This window comes from Oncorhynchus mykiss, chromosome 23 (genome assembly GCF_013265735.2).
Source record: "Oncorhynchus mykiss isolate Arlee chromosome 23, USDA_OmykA_1.1, whole genome shotgun sequence".
Taxonomy (NCBI): Eukaryota; Metazoa; Chordata; class Actinopteri; order Salmoniformes; family Salmonidae; genus Oncorhynchus; species Oncorhynchus mykiss.
The window spans coordinates 47,210,693-47,230,837 of record NC_048587.1 but is presented as its reverse complement, the minus strand read 5'-3'; the positions used below and the strand labels follow the sequence as shown (position 1 = coordinate 47,230,837).

The following is a 20,145-nucleotide window of genomic DNA, read 5'->3' as shown; positions in this document are numbered from 1 at the left end:
GTTATTTATGACAACAGTTTCGTCATTAGAAGCCGTTGGTAATTTTGGCCACTGCTGCAATTGAACGTGGCTTCCTGTGTACTAAAGTGGAGCAGTACTTTGCTACTTATGCTGAGCTGGACTGTGACACAACACATGAGCTCTATGGATGACTTCAGCACTGTCAATAAATAGCGTTAGCTTACGACCACATGAGCTCTATGGATGACTTCAGCGCTGTCAATAAATAGCGTTAGCTAGCTACCACATGAGTTCTGTGTTTTACTATGCACCATTAGCATGTCATGGAATGGCCATGGAGGGTCACCTACGTTTGTATGATGAGGTGATCGTCAGTATAGCTTTGGGGGAGTCCGGTGGGGCCTCTAAGATGGGTTCTAGTGATTCTGATTCAGGGCTCTGCTTCTGGGTCGGACTGCAGACAGACACTGGTGGTGGGGAAGGAACCAGGGTTGGGCAAGGAGACAGTTTGGGGCTGGTTAGTGGGGATGTGTTGTGAACCATTGTTGGGCTTGAGATGGGGAACGTGCTCTGGGTCTGGACTGAGGTACGGGTAAGTGGGGTTGAGCTAGGTGGGTCTGAGGCAGAGTTCCCCCAGGTGGTGGTTCTATGAACAATGGAGCCTGACTTGAAGATGAATAGACCTCCACTGTTCTGTGATCCTGAGCTGAGGAGGAGACGGTTGGTGTTAGATAACACACTGTTATAATTAAAAAGTGAACAAGTAAACTCTGTTCAAATGCCTACTGACAATGTTTCATTCCTGTTCCGTCTGTGTGTGTGGTACCTGATTGTTTTACAGAGAGAAGGATGAGAAGGGGTAGAGGAAGAGCATACGGAAGAGGAGGAGGTAGTTCTGGCAAGGTTCTCTTTCCCAGACTCTGAGGGTTCAGGTTCTAACAAGCTCAAATCTGAGACCCCAGGAAGATCGGGAATCTCAAAGTCCACCTCTGGAAAGGAACACAACATAGGTCATGTTGCATAAAAGATCCATAGGCCTACCTAGCTTAGCTCAACACAGTAAGATAAACATGAATGGTCATAAGGCATTCAGGCAGCTCGCTCTGGTATCATAGTGGCGAACTTCTACAAATATCATGCAAACCAACTCATCACTTAAAGGACTCCCAGTACTCCTCCCCGGAACACAAGTAAACAGAACATTGAAGGTGGTACTGTACCTTCTGGAAACAGGCTGCTGGAGTATTTTATGAGAGGCTCAACCACCGCCACGACCTGGACAGAGGAGGCAGACGCCATGTCCAACAACGCTGCCTCCCTGAGAGAAAGAGGAAAATAGAGAAAAATAGACGCCGGTACAGAATTGGAGTCAACTACTAAATAACACAGATCTAATCAGATTAGTAACAACAGAAAGTGACATCAGGAACAACACTTAGACATAGGGCTATTATGACAGACAGATAGTTAGGCAGTGTGGTTCAGTTTACTCTCTCTGTCACCATGTCAGTAGTACCCACCCCTCCATGTGAGGCCACAACAGATTGGGACCCAGTACTATGGCAATGTTACTGGGACTCATCCTGTTAACCGCCTGCTGCTCTGACAGACATGACAGGAACTGTACCAGGTACCTAATAAAGGGGAGGGGGGAGAGAGAGAGAGAAACAGAGAGAGCGAGATGGAGACAGAGAGAGAGAGACAGAGAGAGAGAGGCAGATAGGAAGAGATTCACAATCATCACACACCCTGCATCATTCTTGAGTGTTTATAACTTCACACAGGAATCTTTCAAGATCACAAGAGGTTGGTGACACCTTAATTGGGGAGGACGGGCTCATGGTAATCGCTGGAGCCGAATTGAGTAGAATGGTATCAGATACATCAAACACATGGTTTGTTGCAATTCCATTCGCTCCGTTCCATACATTATTATGAGCAATCCTCCCCTCAGCAGCCTCCACTGGTCAAGATCTGAGAGAGCTATGTACCGGAGGTTGTTGTAGTTTTCTGATGGTAACTTCTTCAGCACAATTTTAAACTGCTCAAGTTTGTCTGTCAATTCTTTCTCCCTAAATAATGACGGGGACAGGCAGAGAGACGTTTTATGAGGAGAAATTAGAGAGAAATTATATAAAGACACTATAAATTGTATGCTTCTAAGATGTAGACCAATCAAGGACCTTACCCTGCTGCTTGAAACCAATCATTGTAGAGTTCAAAGGTCATGAGAGGTTCAGGCAGCTCTCTCAGGTAGCTTTTCAAAGCCCCTACATCGAAAAAATAGAAGATGCTGCTTAATGCCTACGTGTTGTTGTACTGTCAAGTAAACACAACGTGAAAACCTTGAATAAGGAGTAGTGTCAACAGGGACATTCTCTCTGACCTGCGACTGCGTGAGGGTCAGTGAACTCGCTGTGGTTCATGACTCCTCCATCCAGACTGCTCTTCAGTCTCTTCACTGCCGAGGCTGCTGCCGCCAGACGAAACAGACCCTGAGAGAGAGATGGAGGGAGAGAGATAGAGACCAATTTTATCCAGGAGGGCATTATCGTAGACTGGCTAGTTAATTAATTAAATCCCATTCACATGAATGCCATGTAGTAGATGAATAATTTCAGTCCTCACCTCCTCCCTCATGCCGGTGTGCAGCAGCATGTGAACACACTCCTGGATGGGAACAGCGATCTCCCTGCCGCTGTCATACAGGTGAGTCAGCAGGGGCTCCCCGTATACCTTCCCCCTAGAGTTGTTCTTCTGGGAGTCTGTGGTAACACATACTGGTGACACACTGGACAAATACTACTGTAGGCAGGTGGGAGCAACACATTGGATAGGGTGAGCTACCTATGTACAGTAAGTAAGCCTGGGTATTGTAACTGCAAACAAACATACTGTACACACACACACACACACATACTCTCACAAACTGACACACACATACTCACACACACATACTCACACACACATACACATACAGTGCCTTGCGAAAGTATTCGGCCCCCTTGAACTTTGCAACCTTTTGCCACATTTCAGGCTTCAAACATAAAGATAGAAAACTGTATTTTTTGTGAAGAATCAACAACAAGTGGGACACAATCATGAAGTGGAACGACATTTATTGGATATTTCAAACTTTTTTAACAAATCAAAAACTGAAAAATTGGGTGTGCAAAATTATTCAGCCCCCTTAAGTTAATATTTTGTAGCGCCACCTTTTGCTGCGATTACAGCTTTAAGTCGCTTGGGGTATGTCTCTATCAGTTTTGCACATCGAGAGTGACATTTTTTCCCATTCCTCCTTGCAAAACAGCTCGAGCTCAGTGAGGTTGGATGGAGAGCATTTGTGAACAGCAGTTTTCAGTTCTTTCCACAGATTCTCGATTGGATTCAGGTCTGGACTTTGACTTGGCCATTCTAACACCTGGATATGTTTATTTTTGAACCATTCCATTGTAGATTTTGCTTTATGTTTTGGATCATTGTCTTGTTGGAAGACAAATCTCCGTCCCAGTCTCAGGTTTTTTGCAGACTCCATCAGGTTTTCTTCCAGAATGGTCCTGTATTTGGCTCCATCCATCTTCCCATCAATTTTAACCATCTTCCCTGTCCCTGCTGAAGAAAAGCAGGCCCAAACCATGATGCTGCCACCACCATGTTTGACAGTGGGGATGGTGTGTTCAGCTGTGTTGCTTTTACGCCAAACATAACGTTTTGCATTGTTGCCAAAAAGTTCAATTTTGGTTTCATCTGACCAGAGCACCTTCTTCCACATGTTTGGTGTGTCTCCCAGGTGGCTTGTGGCAAACTTTAAACGCCACTTTTTATGGATATCTTTAAGAAATGGCTTTCTTCTTGCCACTCTTCCATAAAGGCCAGATTTGTGCAATATACGACTGATTGTTGTCCTATGGACAGAGTCTCCCACCTCAGCTGTAGATCTCTGCAGTTCATCCAGAGTGATCATGGGCCTCTTGGCTGCATCTCTGATCAGTCTTCTCCTTGTATGAGCTGAAAGTTTAGAGGGACGGCCAGGTCTTGGTAGATTTGCAGTGGTCTGATACTCCTTCCATTTCAATATTATCGCTTGCACAGTGCTCCTTGGGATGTTTAAAGCTTGGGAAATCTTTTTGTATCCAAACTTCTTCACAACAGTATCTCGGACCTGCCTGGTGTGTTCCTTGTTCTTCATGATGCTCTCTGCGCTTTTAACGGACCTCTGAGACTATCACAGTGCAGGTGCATTTATACGGAGACTTGATTACACACAGGTGGATTGTATTTATCATCATTAGTCATTTAGGTCAACATTGGATCATTCAGAGATCCTCACTGAACTTCTGGAGAGAGTTTGCTGCACTGAAAGTAAAGTGGCTGAATAATTTTGCACGCCCAATTTTTCAGTTTTTGATTTGTTAAAAAAGTTTGAAATATCCAATAAATGTCGTTCCATTTCATGATTGTGTCCCACTTGTTGTTGATTCTTCACAAAAAAATACAGTTTTATATCTTTATGTTTGAAGCCTGAAATGTGGCAAAAGGTCGCAAAGTTCAAGGGGGCCGAATACTTTCGCAAGGCACTGTATTTAGTGGAAAACCCTGGAATGAGTGGTTGTCTCCAAACTTTTCACTGGTACTGTACATACATACATACACACACATACACACACACACCCACACCCACACCCACACCCATACATACATACATACATACATACATACATACATACATACATACATACATACATACATACATACATTAATACACACACATACACTATTCACCTGTTTGATTGTGGCTTTCTTTTAGCTCAGTGATGTTTCGTTCCAGGAAGTCATGGGAATTCTTATGATGTTCTGCTTGTAGTTCCAGCAGCTGAGAGGGCACAAACCAGGCACTTATCAAATTGAATTCCTAATAGCACATGATAATTAACAAAAGTAAAACACAACTTGAAAGAGAGGACAATTAGCGGGCCACACTCACACGAATGAAGTAGTTGGCATAGGCCTCTTCTTTAGTGGCAAAGTGATAGAGATCTGCAGAGTACTGATCCTGTAGAGAATGAATAGCCATATCAACAGTATGTATGTAAGAGGCTAAAACTACCGCAGGAAACAACAAAGGGTCTTAAACAGTAACACGTAATAGGAGTGACCATCCAACACCTTGATACTCTCCAGTTTCCTCCAGGCCTCCTCCACCTCTTCTTTCAGCCCGTCCTGCTTTGCCTGAGGGCCTGTACTGGCCTGGGACCTGAAGGGGCAAAGTCATTCATGATCAGAAGCCAGAAAGCAAACGAGAGGACACAATGGAGATACTGATCAAAGGTAGTTATTATAGATGTATAAAGGAACTATACACTGGTGGGAGGATAGGCTCAATGTAATGGTTGGAATGGAATAAATGGAACTGTGTCAACCACTACCTCCACTGGTCTGGAACATATAGGGTCTGTCACCTATCTGGTGTATGTGACAATAAAACATCTTAAAGTGCTAAATACAATCACACAGAATGTGTGACCCACTTGTTGAGTGCATTGTGCCAGTCCATTGTGAGTTTTGCAAACTGCTTCTTGTTTTTGAGAATCTCTGGAAGGTCTTCCTACAGATGGAAACAGAGTTAGTATTTATATACTGAACAACTAATCAAAAGGCTACCCAGACTATTTGCATTTTTTTGCGCTGCTGCTACTCGCTGTTCATTATCTATACTGTACATAGTCACTTTACCCCTACCTACATGTACAAATTACCTCAACTCAGTACCGGTACCCTCTGTATATAGCCTGGTTATTGTTATTTTATTGTTGCTCTTTTATTTTTTAACTTTATTTAGTAAGTATTTTTCTTAAAAACGACATTGTTGGTTAAGAGCTTGTAAGTAAGCATTTCACGATAAGGTGAAGGTAAGGTAACACCTGTTGTATTCGGCGCACGTGACAAATAACATTTGATTTGATTTGATGTGATACTACATAATCACAAACTTTCATTTTCATCCAAAAGTGTCTGAAAGCCTCTTGCTCCTGCAGCCCTTACCTCACTGAGCTTATTGAGAGGCTCCAAAACCTCCTTCTCCAGCTTCAGCTCAAATTCAGCCAGTGTTTTGGCCAGATGGTTCTCCATGAAGCAACACATCTCCAACACTTTCCTATCAGAGAGGAAATAGGCTGATTGATTAATTGACTAATGTTTGACTGATCATTTGGATGATGAATAAATGGTTTGGCTACATAAAGTACCTGATAGAAGAGTCTGCATCAAAGTCTTTAAAGCTCTCAGCCATGCTAACAGAGAGCAACATGAGAGGGAGTTTTTTCTGGAGAGAGACATAGTTTTGTATTGATAATCATAACAGATGTAAGTCAAGTCAAAGGGAAGGGATGAAAGGTGAAAAAGAGGAGATGTTACCATTCGTCTCTCTGTGTCCAGCCCTAGTTGACTCTGCAGACAGCCAAGCAGCTTCTTGTGAATAACCTGCGCTGCCTTCTTGGCTGGCTCCACCCGCTGCTCCACCTAAGACCAATGAAAATGACAGATAGAGAGTGTGCTTTATGTTCACAGTGTGAGCTAGGTCCCAAATGTATTCACCCTTCACGTAGTGAACTGAGCGACTGCTATCCCCCTTTATAATCAGCCCCAACTCACCATAACCAGAACCTCTATCTCCCTTTATAATCAGCCCCAACTCACCATAACCAGAACCTCTATCCCCCTTTATAATCAGCCCCAACTCACCATAACCAGAACCTCTATCTCCCTTTATAATCAGCCCCAACTCACCATAACCAGAACCTCTATCCCCTTTATAATCAGCCCCAACTCACCATAACCAGAACCTCTATCCCCCTTTATAATCAGCCCCAACTCACCATAACCAGAACCTCTATCCCCCTTTATAATCAGCCCCAACTCACCATAACCAGAACCTCTATCCCCTTTATAATCAGCCCCAACTCACCAAAACCAGAACCTCTATCTCCCTTTATAATCAGCCTCAACTCACCATAACCAGAACCTCTATCTCCCTTTATAATCAGCCCCAACTCACCATAACCAGAACCTCTATCCCCTTTATAATCAGCCCCAACTCACCATAACAAGAACCTCTATCTCCCTTTATAATCAATCAAATTTCAATCAAATGTATTTTATATAGCCCTTCGTACATCAGCTGATATCTCAAAGTGCTGTACAGAAACCCAGCCTAAAACCCCAAACAGCAAGCAATGCAGGTGAAGAAGCACGGTGGCTAGGAAAAACTCCCTAGAAAGGCCAAAACCTAGGAAGAAACCTAGAGAGGAACCAGGCTATGTGGGGTGGCCAGTCCTCTTCTGGCTGTGCCGGGTGGAGATTATAACAAAACATGGTCAAGATGTTCAAATGTTCATAAATGACCAGCATGGTCGAATAATAATAAGACAGAATAGTTGAAACTGGAGCAGCAGCACAGTCAGCATAATCAGCCCCAACTCACCATAACCAGATCCTCTATCCCCCTTTATAATCAGCCCCAACTCACCATAACCAGAACCTCTATCCCCCTTTATAATCAGCCCCAACTCACCATAACCAGAACCTCTATCCCCCTTTATAATCAGCCCCAACTCACCATAACCAGAACCTCTATCCTCCTTTATAATCAGCCCCAACTCACCATAACCAGAACCTCTATCCCCTTTATAATCAGCCCCAACTCACCATAACCAGAACCTCTATCCCCCTTTATAATCAGCCCCAACTCACCATAACAAGATCCTCTATCCCCCTTTATAATCAGCCTCAACTCACCATAACGAGATCCTCTATCCCCCTTTATAATCAGCCCCAACTCACCATAACAAGATCCTCTATCCCCTTTATAATCAGCCTCAACTCACCATAACAAGATCCTCTATCCCCTTTATAATCAGCCTCAACTCACCATAACGAGATCCTCTATCCCCCTTTATAATCAGCCTCAACTCACCATAACAAGATCCTCTATCCCCTTTATAATCAGCCCCAACTCACCATAACAAGATCCTCTATCCCCTTTATAATCAGCCCCAACTCACCATAACAAGATCCTCTATCCCCTTTATAATCAGCCCCAACTCACCATAACAAGATCCTCTATCCCCTTTATAATCAGCCCCAACTCACCATAACCAGAACCTCTATCTCCTTATATAATCAGCCCCAACTCACCATAACAAGATCCTCTATCCCCCTTTATAATCAGCCCCAACTCACCATAACAAGATCCTCTATCCCCTTTATAATCAGCCCCAACTCACCAAAACAAGATCCTCTATCCCCCTTTATAATCAGCCCCAACTCACCATAACCAGAACCTCTATCTCCTTATATAATCAGCCCCAACTCACCATAACAAGATCCTCTATCCCCCTTTATAATCAGCCCCAACTCACCATAACCAGAACCTCTATCCCCTTTATAATCAGCCCCAACTCACCAAAACAAGATCCTCTATCCCCCTTTATAATCAGATTTAACTCACCATAACCAGATCCTCTGTGAGAAGGTCAGTGGCATCCTGTGATCTGTTGATAAGAATTAAAAAAGGCTTTCAGGCCATTTTTGTTTTGCAGTGTGTTGCAGTATGTGCATTTATTATGGATCCCCATTAGTTCAGCAGCCACTCTTCTTGGGGTCCAGCAAAGTGCAGCTCTATGGGAGATTAGTACACATGTAGCTCTTCCACTGTCAGTCAGATGAGATCAACATCCTAAAGTTAGAGTGGAGGCTACTGCTGTGGGCTGCTGTGGTTTAGATAGGAAGCAGGCCAGATAGAGAGGGGGGGGGGGGAGTGGAGGGGAAGTTGGCTGATGAGGGCTACAGCTCAAGCCAGGGCCCTCACCCTCACCCTACTGTACCAGCAACTGAATTTTGCCTGGAGTGCCCCTGAAGTACCCCCTCATGTGCATTTTACCAGTAGGCCTATGGTCTCATGAGTCTTCTCAAGTACCCCCTGTGGATAGGTCAAGTACCCCCAGGGGTCCTAGTACCCATGGTTGAGAACCACTGCCCTAACCCACTGTTTTAGGTTACTTACAGGTGAAGATGGAGAGACAGAGAGTGAGTGAGAGAGACAGGCAAAGAGAGAGAGAGAGATTAATTTGTATTGTTTATTTAACTTATTCTACTTCACTTGCTTTGGCAATGTTAACATATGTTTCCCATGCCAATGAAGCCCTTGAATTGAATTGAGAGAGAAAGACAGAGAGAGAGAGAGAGAGAGAGAGAGAGGAGAGAGAAGGAGAGAGAAGGAGAGAGAGAGAAGGGGAGAGAGAGAAGGAGAGAGGAGAGAGAGAGAGAGGAGAGAGAGAAGGAGAGAGAGAAGAGATACAAATATTAGAATCAACTATTAAAGACTAACCCAAAAAGTGTTAGACCAACCCCAAAAAAGGCCTGTGGTGTTGATGGGATACTCAATGAAAGGATAAAATATACAGACAACAAATGTAAACTCTTTAACATCATCCTTAGCTCTGTCATCTTCCCCAATATTTGGAACCAAGGACTGATCACCCCAATCCACAAAAAAGGAGACAAATTTTACCCCAATAACTACTGTGGGATATGCGTTAACAGCAACCTTGGGAAAATACTCTGCATTATCATTAACAGCAGACTCGTACATTTCCTCAGTGAAAACAATGTACTGAGCAAATGTCAAATTGGCTTTTTAACAAATTACTGTACGACAGACCACGTATTCACCCTACACACCCTAATTGACAAACAAAAAAACAAAACAAAGCCAAAGCCTTCTCATGCTTTGTTGATTTTTAAAAAAGCCTTTGGCTCCATTTGGCATGAGAGTCTGCTATACAAATTGATGGAAAGTGGTGTTGGGGAAAAAACGCAAGACATTATAAAATCCACAAACAACAAGTGTGCGGTTAAAATTGGCAAAAAACACACATTTCTTTCCACAAGGCCGGGGGGGAGAGACAGGGATGCAGCTTAAGCCCCACCCTCTTAAACCTATATATCAACGAATTGGCGAGGGCACTAGAACAGTCTGCAGCACCCGGCCTCACCCTACTAGAATCTGATCTCAAATGTCTACTGTTTGCTGATGATCTGGTGCTTCTGTCACCAAGCCGTATTCATTGATCTGGCCAAGGCTTTCGTCTCTGTCAATCACCACATCCTCATTGGCAGACTCGACAGCCTTGGTTTCTCAAATGATTGCCTCGCCTGGTTCACCAACTACTTCTCTGATAGAGTTCAGTGTGTCAAATCGGAGGGTCTGCTGTCCGGACCTCTGGCAGTCTCTATGGGGGGGGGGGCACAGGGTTCAATTCTTGGACCGACTCTCTTCTCTGTATACATCAATCAATCCACCTCTATGCAGACGACACCATTCTGTATACTTCTGGCCCTTCTTTGGACACTGTGTTAACAACCCTCCAGGCAAGCTTCAATGCCATACAACTCTCCTTCCGTGGCCTCCAATTGCTCTTAAATACAAGTAAAACTAAATGCATGCTCTTCAACCGATCGCTACCTGCACCTGCCCGCCTGTCCAACATCACTACTCTGGACGGCTCTGACTTAGAATACGTGGACAACTACAAATACTTAGGTGTCTGGTTAGACTGTAAACTCTCCTTCCAGACCCATATCAAATATCTCCAATCCAAAGTTAAATCTAGAATTGGCTTCCTATTTCGCAACAAAGCATCCTTCACTCATGCTGCCAAACATACCCTTGTAAAACTGACCATCCTACCAATCCTCGACTTCGGCGATGTCATTTACAAAATAGCCTCAAATACCCTACTCAACCAATTGGATGCAGTCTATCACAGTGCAATCCATTTTGTCACCAAAGCCCCATATACTACCCACCATTGCGACCTGTACGCTCTCGTTGGCTGGCCCTCGCTTCATACTCATCGCCAAACCCACTGGCTACATGTCATCTACAAGACCCTGCTAGGTAAAGTCCCCCCTTATCTCAGCTCGCTGGTCACCATAGCATCACCCCCCTGTAGCACTCGCTCCAGCAGGTATATCTCTCTGGTCACCCCCAAAACCAATTATTTCTTTGGCCGCCTCTCCTTCCAGTTCTCTGCTGCCAATGACTGGAACAAACTACAAAAATCTCTGAAACAGGAAACACTTATCTCCCTCACTAGCTTTAAGCACCAACTGTCAGAGCAGCTCACAGATTACTGCACCTGTACATAGCCCACCTATAATTTAGCCCAAACAACTACCTCTTTCCCTACTGTATTTTATTTATTTATTTGGCTCCCCATTATTTTTATTTCTACTTTGCACATTCTTCCATTTCAAATCTACCATTCCAGTGTTTAACTTGCTATATTGTATTTACATTGCCACCATGGCCTTTTTTTGCCTTTACCTCCCTTATCTCACCTAATTTGCTCACATCGTATATAGACTTGTTTATACTGTGTTATTGACTGTATGTTTGTTTTACTCCATGTGTAACTCTGTGTCGTTGTATATGTCGAACTGCTTTGCTTTATCTTGGCCAGGTCGCAATTGTAAATGAGAACTTGTTCTCAACTTGCCTACCTGGTTAAATAAAGGTGAAATAAATAAATAAAATAAACCAAGGAAGGTCTACAGCATCACCTAAACCTTCTGCACAGATTCTGCCAGACCTGGGCCCTGACAGTAAATCTCAGTAAGACAAAAATAATGGTGTTCCGAAAAAGGTCCAGTCGCCAGGACCACAAATACAAATTCCATCTAGACCCCATTGCCCTAGAGCAGGGGATCCCAAACTGGGGTACACGTACCAATGCCGTCGGGGGTACGCCAAATAAAAATGTGATTTGAATTTTTATATATATATTTTTTTTTAAATTCTTCACATTTTTAAACAGTACTACAGGGACTATACATTTGGGTGAGGTTTTTTTCTCACCTGAGTAGCCTCGTTTCACTGCCAAAAATAAAATGACACCATCTAGTGTTCAGCAAAATAACAACACAATGTCAAATACAGGTAGCCTAGTCAAATAATTAACATCCAATCACATTAAACGTTACTCTGTCGCAGGAAACCTTCCCTCTTGCGCAGACCTTTATAAATGAAACATGACAATTTGAAAAATAAGCCACGGGAGTTTTTTGAGCGAGAATAAAGACGACTTTCGAGTAGTAAGACATATATAAAAGCAACAGACACCATTAATAAGAAGGGGCTATAACTTTCTTATATGGTGAGCTACCGAGTGGCTAGGACAGGCAAGCCCCATACTATTGTGGAGGACTTAATTCTTCCTGCTGCCGCGGATATGGCTGGGACAATGCTGAGGGAGAAGGACAAACAAATATATACAGACAATGCCTTCATCAAACAACACTGTTTTACGACGCTTCAGTGACATGACAGGAGATGTTTTGAAACAATTACTGCTTCGCAAACATGCCAGTGAATTATATGCCTTACAGCTGGATGAGTCAACAGACGTGGCAGGCCTGGCACAGCTCCTGGTATATGTCCATTACGTTTATGGGTGGTCAGTTAAGGAAGACATCCTCTTCTGCAAACCACTGAAAACCAGGACAACATGGGAGGTTATTTTTAAAGTACTGGACACCTTTGTGACATCAAATGGACTTTGGTGGTCAAGATGTGTTGGTATCTGCACTGATGGCGCAAAAGCCATAACAGGGAGACATAGTGGAGTGGTAACGCTCATGCAAGCAGTTGCTCCCGACGCCATTTGGGTACACTGCAGCATCCACCGAGAGGCTCTTTCTGCCAAGGGAATGAATGACAGCTTGAAAGACGTTTTGGACATTACAGTGAAAATGGGTAACTTTGTTAAAGCAAGGCCCTTGAACTCTCGTGTATTTTCTGCATTATGCAATGATATGGGCAGCGACCATGTAACGCTTTCACAACATTCAGAAGTGCGTTGGTTATCAAGGGGCAAAGTATTGATAGTTTTTTTTTAAATTGAGAGACGAGCTTAAAGTTTTCATAACTTGTCTGACCGCTTGCATGATGACGAGTTTCTCACACACCTGGCCTATCTGGGTGATGTTTTTTCTCACCTGAATGATCTGAATCTAGGATTACCGCGAGACTCCGCAACTATATTCAACGTGCGGAACAAAATTGAGGCTATGATTAAAAAGTTAGAGCTCTTCTCTGTCTGCATTAACAAGGACAACACACAGGTCTTTCCATCATTGTATGATTTTTTGTGTGCAAATGAACTCAAGCTTAAGGACAATGTCAAATGTGATATAGCGAAGCACCTGAGTGAGTTGGGTGTGCAATTACACAGGGACTTTCCTAAAACGTACAATACAAACAACTGATTTGTTATCCCTTTCATGCCCTGCCTACAGTCCACTTACCGATATCTGAACAAGAGATCCTCATTGAAATTGCAACAAGCGGTTCTGTGAAAATTAAATTTAATCAGAAGCCACTGCCAGAGTTTCTTGCCTTGGCAAATGGTGCTGTTATGACACTGATGCCCTTTGCAACCACGTACCTATGTGAGAGTGGATTCTCGGCCCTCACTAGCAGGAAAACTAAATACAGGCACAGACTGTGTGGAAAATTATTTAAGACTGAGTCTCTCCAATACAACCCAACATTGCAGAGTTACAGTGCCTTGCGAAAGTATTCGGCCCCCTTGAACTTTGCGACCTTTGGCCACATTTCAGGCTTCAAACATAAAGATAGAAAACTGTATTTTTTTGTGAAGAATCAACAACAAGTGGGACACAATCATGAAGTGGAACGACATTTATTGGATATTTCAAACTTTTTTAACAAATCAAATGCAAAATTATTCAGCCCCCTTAAGTTAATACTTTGTAGCGCCACCTTTTGCTGCGATTACAGCTGTAAGTCGCTTGGGGTATGTCTCTATCAGTTTTGCACATTTCCCATTCCTCCTTGCAAAACAGCTCGAGCTCAGTGAGGTTGGATGGAGAGCATTTGTGAACAGCAGTTTTCAGTTCTTTCCACAGATTCTCGATTGGATTCAGGTCTGGACTGACTTGGCCATTCTAACACCTGGATATGTTTATTTTTGAACCATTCCATTGTAGATTTTGCTTTATGTTTTGGATCATTGTCTTGTTGGAAGACAAATCTCCGTCCCAGTCTCAGGTCTTTTGCAGACTACATCAGGTTTTCTTCCAGAATGGTCCTGTATTTGGCTCCATCCATCTTCCCATCAATTTTAACCATCTTCCCTGTCCCTGCTGAAGAAAAGCAGGCCCAAACCATGATGCTGCCAACACCATGTTTGACAGTGGGGATGGTGTGTTCAGGGTGATGAGCTGTGTTGCTTTTACGCCAAACATAACGTTTTGCATTGTTGCCAAAAAGTTCAATTTTGGTTTCATCTGACCAGAGCACCTTCTTCCACATGTTTGGTGTGTCTCCCAGGTGGCTTGTGGCAAACTTTAAACAACACTTTTTATGGATATCTTTAAGAAATGGCTTTCTTCTTGCCACTCTTCCATAAAGGCCAGATTTGTGCAATATACGACTGATTGTTGTCCTATGGACAGAGTCTCCCACCTCAGCTGTAGATCTCTGCAGTTCATCCAGAGTGATCATGGGCCTCTTGGCTGCATCTCTGATCAGTCTTCTCCTTGTATGAGCTGAAAGTTTAGAGGGACGGCCAGGTCTTGGTAGATTTGCAGTGGTCTGATACTCCTTCCATTTCAATATTATCACTTGCACAGTGCTCCTTGGGATGTTTAAAGCTTGGGAAATCTTTTTGTATCCAAATCCGGCTTTAAACTTCTTCACAACAGTATCTCGGACCTGCCTGGTGTGTTCCTTGTTCTTCATGATGCTCTCTGCGCTTTTAACGGACCTCTGAGACTATCACAGTGCAGGTGCATTTATACGGAGACTTGATTACACACAGGTGGATTGTATTTATCATCATTAGTCATTTAGGTCAACATTGGATCATTCAGAGATCCTCACTGAACTTCTGGAGAGAGTTTGCTGCACTGAAAGTAAAGGGGCTGAATAATTTGGCACGCCCAATTTTTTTTTCCCACTTGTTGTTGATTCTTCACAAAAAAATACAGTTTTATATCTTTATGTTTGAAGCCTGAAATGTGGCAAAAGGTCGCAAAGTTCAAGGGGGGCGAATACTTTCGCAAGGCACTGTATGTGCATCCTTTTAAGCACACCCCTCATTAACCTGTGGTGAGTTATTCACCATTTTTATGAACAAATAAGATGTTATATGTAAGATGGCTACATAAAGAGCAAAATTATTATTTGTGCCCTGGTCCTATAAGAGCTCTTTGTCACTTCCCACGATTCGGGTTGTGACAAAAACTCACCCTCATTCTTATGTTTAATAAATGTCCTGTATAGCGTGTGTGTGGCAGGCTTACAATGATGGCAAAAAACAACATTTGAGAGTGCGCTGACCCTGGTGCTAGAGAGGGTACGCAGTTGGAGGTTGAATGTTTGAAGAGGAACGGAACTATAAAAAGTTTGGGAACCACTGCCCTTGAGTAAACTAAAAACTCCACATACCTCGGCCTAAACATCAGCACCACAGGTAACTTCCACAAAGCTGTGAACAAGCTGAGAGACAAGGCAAGAAGGGCCTTCTATGCCATCAAAAGGAACATAAAATTCAACATATCAATTAGGATCTGGCAAAAAAATAATTTAATCAGTTACAGAACCCATTTCCCTTTATGGTTGTGAGGTCTGGGGTCCGCTCATCAACAAAGAATTCACAAAATGGGACAAACACAAAATTGAGACTGCATGCAGAATTCCGCAAAAATATTCTCAGTGTACAATGTAAAAGCATGCAGAGTCTCTAAGAAAAAAAAAACACCATTGTAAATACAACCTATATTTATGTTGACTTATTTTCCCTTTCGTACTTTAACTATTTGCACATCATTATAACACTGTATATATACATAATATATATATATTTTTTTTTTTTTACCTTTATTTAACCAGGCAAGTCAGTTAAGAACAAATTCTTATTTTCAATGACAGCCTGGGAACAGTGGGTTAACTGCCTGTTCAGGGGCAGAACGACAGATTTGTACCTTGTCAGCTCGGGGATTTGAACTTGCAACCTTCCGGTTACTAGTCCAACGCTCTAACCACTAGGCTACCCTGCCGCCCCGATATGACATTTGAAATGTATTTTTATTTTGGAACTTTTGTGAGTGTAATGTTTACTGTACATTTTTTATTGTTCATTTCACTTTTGTTTATTATCTATTTCACTTGCTTTGGCAATGTAAACATATGTTTCCCATGCCAAAAAATCCCCTTAAATTGCAACTGAATTGAGAGAGAGAGACAGAGAGAGAGACCGAGAGAGAGAGAAAGGAGAAAGAGAGTTGATTTGTGCGCATTATAATGCTTTAATTATACAGTACCAGTAACAAGTTTGGACACACCTACTCATTCAAGGGTTTTCTTTATTTGTACTATTTTCTACATTGTACAATAATAGTGAAGACATCAAAACTATGAAATAACACATGGAATCATGTAGTAACCAAAATGTATAACTATGAAATAACACATATGGAATCATGTAGTAACCAAAATATATATTTTACATTTTAGATTCTTCAAAGTAGCCACCCTTGCCTTGATGACAGCTTTGGAATGCTTTTCCAACAGTCTTGAATTAGTTCCCACATATGCTAAGTACTTTTTGGCTGCTTTTCCTTCACTCTGCGGTCCAATTCATCCCAAACCATCTCAATTGGGTTGAAGTTGGGTGATTGTAGAGGTCAGGTCATCTGATGCAGCATTCCATCACTCTCCTTCATGGTCAAATAGCCCTTACACAGCCTGGAGGTGTGTTTTGGGTCATTGTCCAGTTGAAAAACAAATGATAGTCCCACTAAGCTCAAACCAGATGGGATGGCGTATCGCTGCAGAATGCTGTGGTAGCCATGCTGGTTAAGTGTGCCTTGAATTCTAAATCACTGACAGTGTCACTAGCAAAGCTCCCACCACGTCATCACACCTCCTCCCCGCTTCACTGCGGGAACCACATATGCAGAGATCATCCGTTCACCTACTCTGCGTCTCACAAAGACATGACTATTGGAACCAAAAATCTAAAACTTGGACTCATCAGACCAAAGGACAGATTTCCACCGGTCTAATGTCCATTACTCGTGTTTCTTGTCCCAAGCAAGTCTTCTTCTTATTGGTGTCCTTTAGTCGTGGTTTCTTTGCAGCAATTCGACCATGAAGGCCTGAATCACACAGTGTCCTCTGAACAGTTAATGTTGAGATGTGTCTGTTACATTTATTTGGGCTGCAATTTCTGAGGCTGATAACTCTAATGAACTTGTCCTCTGCAGCAGATGTAACTCTGGGTCTTCCTTTCCTGAGGTCCTCATGAGCGCCAAAAACATCATAGAGCTTGATGATTTTTGTAACTGCACTTGAAGAAACTTTCAAAAGTGTGTGCAAAGCTGTCATCAAGGCAAAGTGTAGCTGCGTTGAAGAATCTAAAATACAGTATAAAGCATATTTATTTGTTTAACACTCTTTTGGTTACTACATGATTCCATATGTGTTACTTCATAGTTTTGATGTCTTCACTATTATTTTACAATTTTAAAAAATTGTAAAAAATAAAGAAAAACCCTTGAATGAGTAGGTGTGTCCAAACTTTTAGCTGGTACTGTATGTCAGGCTTTTCTCAGTTTTAGTTTAGAATTTGTATCATGTTAAATATTAGCCACCATCAGTAATTCCCACATACATTTATAACTGTCACTTTAGTGTTAGTTTCCTTCCATTTGTAACCCACATTTTGCATAATTCCATTCCATTCCGTTTACTTTTCTGTCTTCTGTCACGGCCTTGTAAATTGTTCCTGGGGTCACTAGCATTAGTGGATTGTCACACCCTAACCATAGAGAGCCCTTTGATTCTCTATAGTGGTTTAGGTCAGGGTGTGACTAGGGGGGTGTTCTAGAATGTGTATTTCTATGTTGGTGGTTTTGTATGGTTCCCAATTAGAGGCAGCTGGTAATCGCCGCCTCTAATTGGGGATCATATTTAGAAATCCCTAACTCCCTAACGCTTATTTTGAAGTTCGTGACATGATAATATTAGGCTAATGTTGTGCGATAATTTGGGACATGTAGCCTATTTGAATCATTATGGAACTCAGACTACACATAGCAGTTTAAACCCGGAGCCTGGCACATGGTTCACAATGACTGAACAGTTGAGAAGAAGAATATATTTAGTTGGCTTCCTGTCATTGATCCCAAAATTCTGAACCCGTTCTCTCCATGTATTCTAGTGAGTCTATTATAAGTATAAGTATAAGTAAAGGTACACCTTATTTAAAGGGATGGCTTAAGATAAATGTACGGAAAACTCTATTGAATGAAAACTCCATGAGAAGATCTGTTGGCCAGCAAGTGGGAGTGTTTTTAGCAATTTTATAACTATTCAGCCCACGCAGGGGACCCACGCCTGCAAAGCCCGTTATGCGCTTGCAGAAGGTACATCTGAATACCAAATACTGAGAAGTGCATAGGAAAGGTGTGCATTTCCTAAGTCTGAATTGGGCTCATAGAGAGCAGTGTGATTGATAGCAGTGAAACAGCTGCAGTGTAGCGTTGAACCCCAACCCAGGTCACAGCTAGGTCACATGATTAGCACCGACACATGTGAATTTGTGTCTTTTGATTGAAATCTATAACAGGAGTTATTCCAACCATCTTTGTGAAAGTACCTATGACATCAAGAGCAAGTTCCCTCTTTTGTGTCACTCACTCTCATTTCAACTTTCCTGTTACAACACCAGATGGACACTACATTTTTTCTAGAATATCTGGAGGAGTATTTCTACATTCAAGCATTTTCCAACAGTTTTTTATTTTCTTCAACTAAACAAAAGTTCAAAGTTGTCTGCTTGTGTGTGTGTGTGTCTTGATAGTTACGGTTACAGTCAGTCAGTCAGTGAGATGAGTGTAGGTAGCTGCTCCTCTGAAGTGGCTCTCTACTGGTGCAACCTCCCTGTTAGTTAGCAGGGCTTGTCAATATTCTGAAAACATGTCAGTGGAAAAGAGGCCAGCAAACACACCGCTGGTCTGTGGCAACCTGCTGCAGACACCCTCAGCTCTCAGCCAAGATAGCGTGGGTATCAACAACCCAACGTGGGTGTCCAATTACATATTTCAGCTAATCTGCAGTATAATCTACTACATACATGTAGATTTGGCTTTTGTAAATGTCACATTACTAGGTCAAAGGTCAGACAGGGGCACAGTTGACTTTTGAGATACATGGGATATCTTGTGGGCGGGGGTGTGCTTTCAAGTTTACACTTTAACCCATTATGTCACAGGCCACATACAAAGTAAAACATGATTTAAACACACTGCACTTGTCATCTCGCCCATTACACTATCTAAAACAACTGTTCATTGTTATGACTGATCTCTCACTCATCCAGACTAAACATTACAGTTATCCACTATTCTCACCTGTCTGTCTGATTCCTAACATTGTTCTTCTTACTTTCATACTAAGGATGACCAGACAATAACAAACTCAGATTTTCTTCAGACACCAAAGATGCCCTGTCCTAAGCAGAACTCAGCTGACTCTTCTTAACAAACTCCTCACTCACCAAAAGTTTGTCTAAAGGTTTTCCCTTCAACACACAGGTGCTCACAGTGAAAATAAGACTAAAACTTAGAACCAGACTGGAGTTTAGATTGTCACAAAACCTGATACATGTAGCATTGGTTACAGAAGTACATTAACTCATGATTTAATTCCCCATTTTATATTGTTAGCTCTATTTTCTGTAATAACTAGTGGAGTATCCTACTAAACTACTAGTATCAACAGAAATACCCCCCCCCCAAAAAAGTCCAAAATGGCACATGAAAGTACTTACTTCCCCACAGATCCTAACTGCTTTAAGAGGTTTAATGATTTCAGCATTGTCGCACAGGAGTCAACCCTCCTCTTACAAACTATCCTTCTGTCTTGAACTCCAGCCAGGACTTCAGTCAGGTATCACCATGTCAGTGACTGTACTATTTCAATTAGCAAGCACCAATGCAAGTGCTTTTCTTCTGTGTGTGTTGTGAGTGTGCGGCTCTGTCATCCAGCAGTATTCGTTCTTGTTTCGGAAATGTGACTGTTCAACCGCCTCT

General features: G+C 42.4%; 1 protein-coding gene across 2 annotated transcripts in view; it reads right to left on the bottom strand.

Moving 5' to 3' along the window:
- Positions 1-20,145, bottom strand: part of LOC110502878 (SH3 domain-binding protein 1) — a 21,457-nt gene extending 1,312 nt beyond the window's left edge. The window contains exons 1-17 of one of the 2 annotated variants that reach the window (XM_021581225.2): positions 19,884-20,145; positions 8,471-8,513; positions 6,379-6,483; positions 6,210-6,286; positions 6,007-6,118; positions 5,493-5,569; positions 5,131-5,218; positions 4,949-5,017; positions 4,747-4,837; positions 2,590-2,726; positions 2,348-2,456; positions 2,150-2,231; positions 1,953-2,033; positions 1,482-1,595; positions 1,182-1,279; positions 788-950; positions 312-667 (exon numbers count right to left, since the gene is read on the bottom strand). In XM_021581225.2, the coding sequence (XP_021436900.2) occupies positions 312-667; positions 788-950; positions 1,182-1,279; positions 1,482-1,595; positions 1,953-2,033; positions 2,150-2,231; positions 2,348-2,456; positions 2,590-2,726; positions 4,747-4,837; positions 4,949-5,017; positions 5,131-5,218; positions 5,493-5,569; positions 6,007-6,118; positions 6,210-6,286; positions 6,379-6,483; positions 8,471-8,513; positions 19,884-19,930 (1,849 nt within the window). In that variant the 5' untranslated portion in view covers positions 19,931-20,145. Of the gene's footprint in view, positions 1-311; positions 668-787; positions 951-1,181; positions 1,280-1,481; positions 1,596-1,952; positions 2,034-2,149; positions 2,232-2,347; positions 2,457-2,589; positions 2,727-4,746; positions 4,838-4,948; positions 5,018-5,130; positions 5,219-5,492; positions 5,570-6,006; positions 6,119-6,209; positions 6,287-6,378; positions 6,484-6,839; positions 6,849-8,470; positions 8,514-19,883 lie in introns of those variants that run through there. The other variant, XM_036960610.1, reaches the window with a different exon arrangement.